The 12004-nt window shown below is 39.5% G+C and overlaps 1 protein-coding gene across 5 annotated transcripts in view; it reads right to left on the bottom strand.

Annotated features, from left to right (window-relative positions):
* Positions 1-7075, bottom strand: part of LOC122081780 (sphingoid long-chain bases kinase 1-like) — a 49041-nt gene extending 41966 nt beyond the window's left edge. For 4 of the 5 annotated variants that reach the window (XM_042649054.1, XM_042649057.1, XM_042649056.1 and 1 more), the window contains exons 1-3: positions 6918-7075; positions 3628-4176; positions 3161-3529 (exon numbers count right to left, since the gene is read on the bottom strand). In XM_042649054.1, coding sequence (XP_042504988.1) covers positions 3161-3529; positions 3628-4053 — 795 coding nt within the window. In that variant the 5' untranslated portion in view covers positions 4054-4176; positions 6918-7075. Of the gene's footprint in view, positions 1-3160; positions 3530-3627; positions 4177-5953; positions 6185-6917 lie in introns of all 5 variants that reach the window. The other variant, XM_042649055.1, reaches the window with a different exon arrangement.
* Between the last annotated feature and the right edge of the window lie 4929 nt (positions 7076-12004).

Below are 12004 nucleotides of genomic sequence, written 5' to 3'. Positions count from 1 at the left end.
GTGTTTGGTTTGCATTCTCAGAACGCATTCTAAGTGCAGAATGCATTCTGGACCGACAAAAATGTTATTCAGTATGCATTCTCACTCTGAATTCCTAGAATGGAATCAAGAATGCCCTTCATTCTGGAACGGGCAAAAGCCCCATTCCACATTCTCGTTCTCGGTCCCACTCAACCCTCCAACAGTCCCATCTTCACCCGTTCGCCACCGCCGACAAAAGCATCTTCCCAAGGCCTTTCCTCCTGTAACACTCCCTCACAAAGATGTCCTCTATGTAGAAGTGACGCTTGGCCAAGTAGGTCGAGTAGTTTGGGAAGAAGAGAACAAACCCAACGACCACAACACCCTTGCCCCGATCAGAACAAGTCAGCTTCTGGATCGTCGGAAGAGAGGTTGAGCTTGATGATGCAGACGGCAGGAGGGTAGAGAGAGTTGTTGAGGTGGTCCACTGTGAGCGGGCGACTGGAGACTTCAGCGGCGGAGATGCTCGAACACATCCATGGGACGTCTTCTTTGTTGGCAAGGCAAGTCCTGATGAACAGTGCATTTCCGATGGGGCTATCAGGCAATGTAATGGGTGGGTCAGGGGTTGGCAATGGTGGAGCTGGGGCCACCATTGCTATATCTGTTTGTGTGTTAAGGCTCCACTGCTGCTGTGATCTACAGCGACTTCAGTCAAATTGATCCACCATTGATTTGATTGAACAATCTCCAATGACTTCGATCGAATCAATCCTTCAAGAGAAACCGTTTTCACCTTTCCCTACTCACACCAAAACCTAAGCACAAGATCCTCAGCCAAATCCCTCTTGTCATCCCTTCTCCTCGATTGTATTGATCCACGATAATATCCTTGGTGTCCTTTTTGGATATCCCAAATGAAATTCGCAACAAAGGTTATCTCCGCTGCCGCTGCAATCCACAGTGACTTCGATCCTTTGAGAGAAATCGTTTTCACCTTTTGCTTCTCACACCAAAACCCCTCGTCATCGATTAAATTGAGAATTGAGATATATTTTTTGCTGAAGATTAGTAGACACCCATTACGTGTTCGATGAAATGCCTGAACATCCAAAATTTAATAACATATTTTTTACTAATATGCATCCAAACAGTGTTCTCATTCTTAGTCAAGAATGCATTCTACAATCTCAGAATGGAAATGCAAATTATCAGAATGGGAATGCATACCAAACACAGCCTAAATATATCCACTCAATCAACCATTACAGTTACAGACATTATCAAACCAAAAATCCCATTGTTCATTAAGTTGCAGCCATTCCAGCAGCACTTGAATCAAACCAAGAGAAATCTGTTCTCATTAAACTGAACAATTACACCAAATTGTCATTAAAACACTCACTAAATTCATTTTCATTCTGTTTTCTTTACTTCCTAATTAATCCACCTGATCAAAACTGTAAAAATCCCATCTTTCTAGGAATTTTCAACTCCTTTTACTTTTCTAAATCTGAACCCTGGATCAAATACAAATTAAGTGGAGGAGATTCTCTTTCGTCCACCGACATCTATGAGGATGATTAGGCAATTTGAATTTTTTTTTTAGGTGAATTAATAAATGCATTAAAAGAAGGGGGAGGAAGAAGATATCCCCAAGGGAAGATTATAAACCCAATAAGGGTAACCAAAGCCCAGATAGGACAACATCCAAGGCCCGATGGACTAGAAAACCAAAAAACATGTCACAAACGGCATGTCCAATACATCACAAAAGCCCACATGGGCTTAAAAAGATAAAAGATAACAAGCCCATGAAAGGGCAACTCAAGCCCAATTGTGCAACAAGCCCAAATAGGGAAGAGGGGCAAACAAGACAATTCCAAATAGGGTTCCACCAAACCCTATTCAAAATGTCTCCACACTTCAAACTCGACGCCGCAAAGACGAGAATCAAGCTCCGTCGGCAAGAAGGCAGTCACCTCGGCGGGGCGCTGGCCGAGCGAAGCTCCGTCCAAGCAGTGGAGACAGTCGCGAAGGGCAACAGCGAGACGGTTTTCGACCAAGCATAGATGACAGCATTTCGGGCAGCTGGCCCTGCAAGTGGCTGGTCTTGAGGGCGCAGGCAGTGCAAATGAGTCAATCTGGGAGGAGGTGGAGAGACCAGCAAGACCGACAAAAAATCCAGATCTGGGCTGCGGCTTGGTCAACAGCGGAGTTACACCTGAAGCTGGAGATCCCTGTGACATCAAGGAACCAGATCTGATTTGCAGCTTGTCCGGCGGCACAACGTTACTCCAGATGAGCAACGGTTCAAGGTCTCACCAGATCAAAGTCTTGACAGAGTCAGCCCTCCCAATCGTGTGAGACAGCTAAAGGAAGAAGGGGTAGGGTAAAAGGGAGAGGGAGAGGATGAGAAGGAAGGGTGAGAGAGAGAGAGAGAGAGGGAGGCTGCTCCCAATGGCGGCCGATCTGAGGGTGTACCTAGTAGGAAGGGAGAGAGAGAGAGAGAGAGAAGGCCGATCTGCCATGACAAACTTTCAGTTATCAATTTGCATGTTACACCTACTGAAACTTTCATTATTAATTTTCATCCAAAGTTGAGAGCCCAAGGTCCGTTGTTTGAGAATTCCTCATAAATGTCATACAACTCCTGTTTACAGCAGTCAGTATATAGATGTGCTTTAAAAATTTATATAACACAAAAAAATGTCCGTAAGGCATTGTCTGAAACATTATTAGATTTAAAAGTACAGCCCTTTAAGCAGGAATCAAGGAATTAAAGTTCCAAAATGATGACCAAGGCAGACAAGGTTTGAAATTTTGCTAGCGAATGTGATTTTGACTTTCTCCAAACGCACAATATTTTGGCCGACTTCACACATTTTGAACAAATTTCACCCAATTTCAAAAAATTTCACCAATCTGAACACTTGGCAAAACCAAAATATTTTGCTAAGTTAGGTCAAAAATTCAAACCTTGGTCTTGATGGCACAATATCACATGGAAATTTTAAGGTTGTAAATAAAAATATGTTCGGACCAAAGACATCCACTTACCTGCAGTAGCAAGAGAAGATTACAAAATCGGGTAAATGCAGGACCTTTCTTTGTAAATCTGGGAAAAGCAGTCATACAAGAATATATGCTGGCATGAAAATGGTACAAGAATAAAAAAGTCACGGTAAATACTACGAACCTTAAATACTGGTTCCACTTTGCCATGGAAAACTTTACTCGAACGACCACGTCCAGAACGTGGATTTAGAATTACAAGAACTTTTGGAGGACTTTTACATTTGATGTTTGGTTCAAGGGGGAAATCACTTGCAATCATGTTAGAAGCTTGCTTCTTGGAAGAAACCAAGGGGTGCGGTAAACAATTCACAAAGCAGTGCTGATCCACAAAGCCACTAACCCATTGAAAAGCTTCCTCTGAACTACAAGCTAGGAAGCGGAAGTCCTTCCGACTTCTCCGAGGCTTCATAAAACAAGAAATTCCACATGATCTCTTTCTTATTGGGTATGCATGCACGGTAAAATGCCTGAGACCTGTATTATATGTTACCTGCAAAGGTCACAGTCACGATATCAAGGCTCAGCCAAATTAATGCAGGAATACAATTCTTCAGGGAGAAAGTGCAACCAGCCTGTGTAATGACTTACAGAAATCACATCCTCCACACTCATCATATTAGATCCCCAAACTAATGCCTTGCTTGTAAGTTTCGCATTAACAACATCCTTGTCCGTACTCTCTGTGGATTTTTGCACATCGGCACTTGAGTTGGTCACCCTATTATCCAAAACTAGCTTCCCAGAAAACAAAACATGTCCCAATAAATCGGACTTCTCATCTCCTATGTCAATCCTGTGCTCTTGTGTCTTCATTTTTTCTGAATCACCATTGACAACATTGGCCTCACTTCGCCTCAAAGTTTTAAGCTTACTCCGTTTATCTGGAAATATTGTTGGGGAGGACTGCTGCCCTGTTGCTAATTGAGAACACCTACTCCCCAAACGGCGAAGAGACTGTTGCGGGGTCACTCTCAAAGTGCTAATATTCTGGATAACATTCCCGTTCTTTGGCATCTCTGTTTCCAACCAGAAACCTCAACAGGAACAATAAACCAGAGATATAAAAAAGGACCTCATGCAAGCTGTAGAGAGGATATCTCCACAGACCCAGAACAAAACCTCGCAAAATAGTGCAGCCTGCATGGTTACAATAATTATGTACCACAAGACTCAGCGCAAAGTGAAGATTTCACGCACATGGAAGAAAATGGAGAACAAGAAAGATAAATCCATCAAAGACATCAACTCCACAACAGAACTGTTCCGGAGTCCAGATCACAAGATACAGAACATTATAATGTCCAAAAGAAACTCGGAAAAATAGCACATTGCAAGCATAATTACCACACAGATAAAAAGTTTAGGGAAGAGAAACGCTGCCCGTCTGCATTTCCCATGCCCAAACACAGCCCCTGGTTTCAAGAGGCCGGGGCATCTTTTCACAACCCCCCCCCCGCCAAAACCAGGGACTGTCTGGGCTGCGGGAATGCAGATGGGCAGTGTTCCTACTCCCAAAGTTTTATTTCCCTAAATATAGTTACCACAAAAAGACTAAAGACTCATGCAAAATAGATGAAAATGTTATTGCACAATCTTTATGATTTTCCTCAGTTCATGGTAGTTTAACTTTAAACATATGATACCTAGACTCCTTGAAATTGTAGCTGCATCTGTGCCAAACACTTCCCTCACTACACCAGCGCAACATACTTCCCTCAACGTACCAGGGCAACATACCCTAGTGATTCATATGCATTCACCGACCAAATAGTAGTAGTAGTAATAATATCACTAATAATAACAACAGGAATAATAATAAAAGTAATATTAATAAGGGCAAGGGTTCTCTGAGCCGGGCGGGATGGAATCTCCTACACCCCTAGTTTATTGACCGTCATATCCCCCCTCTGCATCTCAATCATTCATTTATCTGTTGTTGCAAACCCACTCGTTTCACCACTGGTGCTGCTCCCTCTCTCCCACTTCACCACTGCAACCCACCGCACATCTCTCTGTCTCTCCGGCAGTTTATTCCTTCTGTTTACTTGTTTAGCATCAACCACCCACCTCCGTTGTTGTAGTTATCCCCTCTTCCGTAGTCCCCCTCCTCTCTGGCACTCCCTCTCCCCTCCGGCTCCCCCTTCTCTCTCTTCCTACCCCGTCAGCATTTCCGATCAGAGAAGACCACGAAGTCAACTCTGCTAATGCTACCAATTATTCTCCCTCTGTGGATCAATCAGCTCTCTACAAAACAGTCTCTCTATCTTTTGGTACAACCCCCTGTAGTCCCCAGTGGAGTAAGTTGTTGAGTGGACCAATGGCTTGGGGGAATTTATACATATGTGGATTTGAGATTGAAGATGACATGGAAGTTTTAATAAAACAAAAAGGTTGGATTTGAAGAGGGCGGTGGGTATCTTCACAAAGGGATTAGGTGGAGGTATCGTTCTGCTCTCTTACCCGGTCCTCTGTTTCTCGTTCTTCCCCTTATCTTTCATAGCCAAAAAAGAAAAAAAAATAAATCTGAAATCCCAAGTCTCACATCTTCATTCTTATATCCGTAATTACAATATTACGCGTAATAGTTTTCTCCCCCTCCCTGTCACATGGGTTTAGGTGCAGATATTTGTCTACAAGTTAGATATCTTTGAATGTTAGATGTTAGGATAAGGACTTGGGCAATATGAAAACATTGACACATCGTTCAACAACTGTAAGTCCCATTTAGATATCAGTATTTTTTTCCCTCCCTCAAAAATAAATAAGCAAGGGGCTGTCCTTAGTAAAAACATCAGAATACAAGGGTATGCAACAAAACACAATGCAACTCGAGATAACAAATGTGAAAGTGAGGCAAAAGTAGAGCTGTGATATGTCAGCCATTTCCCTGCTCCTCAAGTCTTCCAATACTCACATCTTTAAAGGCTCTTATACATCCTGTATCGATGATCATCTCTTATAAGCTTTGATTTTCATGCTCCATCTCCCATCCCCTCCTTCTTCTAGTAATAAGGGAAAGAGGAACACTTCCTAAACTTTGAAACTGGTTTATTAAAATACCAGTTATCACTGCCCGTAGAGAGAGAGGGTGAGTATACCTCTGTGCTTGTCCAAGTGATCTTTAATAAGGCTATTGAGCAGTTTGCTTTAAAAAGGAAAAACGGATTAAGAATGAGCATTAACAACAAACTATTAATTGAAAATGGGGAAAACTACAATCCCCATTGTTTAGAAGAATTCCTACTTGTGCAACATAATACTGTTACTAGTTTCTAGCTGAACCCCACGAGATTAGATGTACACAACTTTAAACCAAATCAGAAACGTGTGAGGAAATAAAGAAAACCTGTAAGAAGGCGAAGAAGTAGCAGGGATGGTTGTAATTATAATTATTGTAATCGTACTAACAACAGCAATAGTAGATCGGTATATTATGAATAATAACATATAAAACGAACCAAAGAGGGTGGAGGGGGAAAGAAATCGAAAAAAGCAGATGATGAACAACTAGTTGAAAGAAATTCCTGAATCAAGCATTGAATTTTTCTTTTCAAATTTGCTAAACAATCAAACCACTGAATTAGTTTCAATCCAAATTGGAAAAATAGTTCACTCATAAATAGTAAGGCTCATCACAGCTGGATACGAGCCAGATCTCCGGTTAAAAAGAGCTCATAGCAACGTCTCCATCGAGGGGAAAAAGGGAGAGGGATCGGAGATTAGACGAACAGATACATGAGAAATCGACAAGTGATTGGGAAAACTAAATCAACACATTGATCGCACCCAACGTACAGATAGAGGTATATACAAAATAAATGCCAATAGGGAAAACTAGAACGAGCCAGCGGTTTGAAGGAAGACAATAAAAAAGGAACCTGAAAGGAAGGAGGAAGACTGATGACGCGCCTAAACCAACCTCCGTGAAATCGAAATCTGATAATGGTGCAGAAGAAAGTTAATTAAAGAGCAAAACGCCCTGAAAACCCTAAAAAGAAAAGGTCGTATGCACCTTCCAGGAAGAAAGGATTAAAAAAGGGATAATAATACAACGGGGCCGTTTAAGATGGATTAAATAAGAGTGTGTTACAGATCAACTATAAAATAGTATACAACTACAACTCACCCCTACCGACTAATGGGATTGGACAACATGGTTTACTTTCCAATTACCTTTATTTAAAGTCATGTTTAATACAAGACCTAAGTTATGCATCTTTTTCCTCATTATTTCTCTGAGAGTCATTTTATGTCTACTCCTAGTTCATTTGGCTCCTCCAATTCAAAATACTTATTCACAGTATAGCATCTAAAGGCCTCTATTGAATATGGTCATGGCACCTCAAACTATTTTCTCATTTCTCATCATGTATCGAAACTACTCCTAAATCAACTATAATTTGATCATTCCTTATTTCATCATTCTTAGTTTTATCATATATCCATTTCAACATTCTCATCTCAGCTACAGTGTTTCTAATTTCAACAGTTTGGCATAACTAGCCCTACACATTATATACAATTTAAAGAAAACAACAATGGGGCTTGAACTACCATACATGTTGGAGGATCTAACACAAACATTTAAGGAATTCAGTGGAAAAAGTTCCTCAAATATATGAAGGCATCAATGAAGTGAACAAAACCACTAAGACTATATAGCTCCCAACATCTCAACATTAAATGTAAATTTTTTGAAGCTATTCTCCTGCGCCAAAGTTTAGATTTAGGCTATGTTTGGTAGTCATTCTGTTCAAGAAACAATGTTTCATGTCAAAACCATAATTTTACGTTTCTGTGTCAAAATTCCATTTTGGAACAAAACTCAAATGTTGGAACATGAACATGGTTACCATGTTTCAACATTTCTCGTTTTTGTTTTTTTTACCTGGTTCGTTTAAAAAAAAAGAAAAGAACTGTGGATACCAAATGGAAGATTCTGTTTTCTTGTTCCCGTTAAACAAAAAACATGAGAAACCTTTTTTCGGATGACCTCTCAACCAAATATCTTCAAAGTCAGTTACCCAGACCAAGGTCCAAGAACACAAGTGCCAACCTTTAAGCATACCAACATTCATCGACCAACCTATCATCTATCAATTTCTATTTCAACGAATACGCATTGACCAATCAAAACATGTCTTTATTCCATAATCCATTTTTTTTAATGTTAATTCCTGCTTTATTCTCATCCACTAAGAGCCCATTTGGTAACGATTCTATAATGAGAACGTCGTTCTTCAGCAAAATCATCTATTTGTGTTCCTTCATTATAAGATGATCTTTTGACTCTATTTAGGCGTTTGGTAAACCTGCTCTGGAACTATTCTTGGGAGAGTTCCTGAACCAAATGGCGTTTGATAAAACCTATTATGCAGATTCCAAAAGATGCTTGTTTTTAAGGTATCCATGAGCTCTTTCTTTCTTTTGGTAAATATTCATGAACTCAGTGCCTTTAATCACAACTACAGCAACAACTAATGGATAAACAACAGCTTGCATTTTTTCAACTATTTCTCTTTAAGGTTTTCTAGTTGAAAATTTGGCTCCTTGCCTTAAAGTTATATTTATGAGATCAAAATTCTATTGACATTCCCTTAAACGATGCTGCTGAAATATAAAGAACAAATTATCAAATGGAACTAGGGAAATACAGACACATCAACCATTATGTTCAGGTCCAACTCACACCTAACCCTTTCTCTGTTTTGAAACCCGCACATCAACCAATTTGTAAAGTAACAACTCCTTAATTTTTCATTCTCTTCGTGTTGGACTTAAGCATCCTACACCTCTTGTTGATTTTCATTACAAACATCTTGAACTCAATCGGGAAGACACTATTCTCTCAATAAATATCATCATCCTTTGAATCCATATCCCTATAATTATTTTCATATTCAGACTCATCTTCCTGATTTGAATCCATATCCCTAAACCAAATTTAGACCCATAAACCCCATAACTACTCAAGCCCGAAACCATTGTCATCACAATGCAAGAGCAAATCCAAAAATACAAAAACAACATAAAAAAGAACAGCAATTGAGAAGATAGATCGAAGAAGGAATCGAGATTTATCTTCGTTTTCTTTCTAGGTTGGGGGTTAGGAGTGAGATCGAATGAGAATTGTGACTAAGATTCCCTATCTTCATACATGAGAGAGATGACAATGGCGAGATGATAATTTAAGGTTTCACATCAGCCCCTAATCGGTTCCCATACAGACAACTAGAACACGATATCAAATTAAAACAAATGTTTGGATCAAAATATAAAATATGTGTGCCTTTCACCTAGTATGCTGAAGACGATCGATGTTGGTCACTCTCACTTTCACTCTCTTGGATTGGCTATGGATCTTCTACAACCCCTTAGACCTCCTTGGTTCTCTAATTTTAGTGGTAAAGTGGGAAAGTTTGAATAATGGCTGTAGGGATCCAAAACCTGAAAAAGAGATATGAGAGAGGAGGAGAGGTCTGAGACGAGCATTGAACTCTCTTGCACTACGGGATATGTCTTGCGGCGAGATGGGTCTTTGAGTAGTCTCGGTTCTAGCAGGTTTGAGCGGTGAAGATTGGCAACCGTTAGCGACTTGGAGCAGTGATCGGCAAGAAGAGGCCCCAAGGTCTAGCAGCAGCTTCTCCTTGTTGACGAGATAGAATGGCTTTTGGGCTTTGAGAGGATTTATAGAGAAAATGGCAATAATTTTATTATTTTATTTCTGTAAGATGATTTTCAAATAAAGAAACACCTAAAAGGTGTTACTTGATTTCCACTCTTGGGATGAGTTTCTGAATTGGTTTGTTCTTTGGGCACAGAAACATAAAGGAATTTACCAAATGATTTTTTGGCTGTTTCCGTTCCAAAATGGAATAAAGAACAAAAAAAATATCCTGAGAGGGTTACCAAACGGGCTCTAAGACAATGTCATCGACGAAGAGCATACACCATGGGACCTCGTCAAGGATACTCTTGGTTAATTCATCCATGATAAGTGCAAACAAATAGGGGCTTATGATCAATCATTGATGCAACCCAATTGCCAAAGGCTCGCTTTCACTCAATGGAGAGTCAGGCGTGCACCAGAACCAAGCTAAAAAACTAAAGCACGCACGTTAGTACAATGGTGCTTATGATCTACTTTACTCCACCCAAGTGCTTGCTGGATTCGCACCCTAGCTGTTCTACGACCATCTTGACTGCTGACCTTCTTCTTTTTCATGTCATTTTATTTACATATGTGTTAAGTTTCCTAACATATGTGCAACAAAGTATTTTTAGTAGTGCTTGCTATGATGTCTATGTTTTTTAATTAGCATATGTGCATTTATGTTTATTCTATTTGAACTAAAATTAGGTTAAACCAAGGATCGGCCTTAAGCCCCTATTGTTTGCACTTGTCATGGATGAGTTAACAAATAACATCATTGACAAAGTCTCCTAGTGTATGCTCTTTGACATTGTCTTAGTGCATGAGAATAAAACAGGAATCAACACTAAGTTGGAGTGATGAGCACATTTATGTGTGAAATATAGGGTAGTAAAACATGCATTTTACATATTTAGAATGGAGCTACCTTGGGTTTTACTCTCTTTTTGCAGGTTTTATATTTTCAAGGCCTTAAGGACTATCGGGCGCTATATCTTCAATTTTACACGTAAAGAGGTCCTATTTCTTTCCATGGTTGCGAAGAGGACGAAATTCTGAGCAAGATGGACGTGTTCAATTAAAAGTACACATTCGTTTGGTCACCCGTACAAATGATTATTCTTTTTCGGGTCAGAAAAAGAATAATGGATCAAAACTGAACCGAGATGCAGAACCAGCCCGTTTCCAATTGTCCTAGAGGTACAAGGAATACTCCAAATGCCAACAAGGATTGATGGACCACATCCTTAAGTGATTAAAGATTTGTTTTTGGTAACAACAACTACCTAGCTTAGTTGGTGAGCTATGGTGTACAAAATTCCCTTGCTCACCAAGAGGTCTCAAGTTCGAATCTCATGGTTGTTTTTTTTAGAGAATTTGTTGAAGATTTCCTGTTTTTCACTCACTTAAAGCACTAAGGGCATGGAGGGGATTTCCACATCAAATTAGAAGCAAGCAAAATCGTGGAAGCAAGAAGAGAAGAAAAAGAAAAAAAAAAAAGGAAAGCAAAATCGTGGAAGCAAGAAGAGAAGAAAAAAAAGGGAGAACCAAAGATTGTCCAAATCTTCTCTCTCCTCCACATCATCACCAAAGATTGTCCAAATCACACAAAGGAAGAAAAAAAATTGTCCCTAGGAGAGAGAAAAAAAGAAGAAAAATAAATTAGAAAAAAAAAGGAAAGAAAATAAGCAAAAAATTATAAGAAATTTCTCAAAATTTATTTCTCTCTTCTCTCTCCTCCATCTTAGCACTTTTGGACTCAAAAGATCTCACAATCAATTGTGGGTTTCTCTCTTTTAGGAAAGAGAAAATTGTTACCCTACCTCTCCATTCCCTATAAATACAACTCATGTAAGAGGAGGAGACACAATTCATTCTTCTTCTAGTTTTCTTTAGTTGCTCTCTCTCTTCCTCTTTCTCTCTTTAGTTCTAGTTCTTCTCTATTTTTGCTTTAATCACTTTTGTAATAGTTTTTTTTTATGTCAATTAATGCAAGCACTCTTTTATTTTTATTCAGCCTTTTTATGTTTATGATTTATGTAATTGAGTTATAATTTTTTAAGTTATAGTTATAGGCTTAGATCTAGGTGACAAGATCATGAGCCGTGGAGCAATTTTTTTTCAAGTTCAAGCATTGATTCAAGTAAGTAGGCTCCTTCAGTAGTCTTCTCTCCCCCCTCTCATTCCTTCTTCTGACTACCCTTTCTTTCTTAATTTAGGATTTTTATTTTCAGTCATTACATTATTGCTATTCCTTTCCCCGGCAACGGCGCCAAAAACTTGTTTGAGATTTAAAATGTAACCGCAAGCGTA

The sequence above is a fragment of the Macadamia integrifolia genome, chromosome 6 (genome assembly GCF_013358625.1).
Source record: "Macadamia integrifolia cultivar HAES 741 chromosome 6, SCU_Mint_v3, whole genome shotgun sequence".
In the NCBI taxonomy this organism is placed as follows: Eukaryota; Viridiplantae; Streptophyta; class Magnoliopsida; order Proteales; family Proteaceae; genus Macadamia; species Macadamia integrifolia.
The sequence above is the reverse complement of the archived record's forward strand: the minus strand, read 5'-3'. Positions and strand labels throughout refer to the sequence as shown.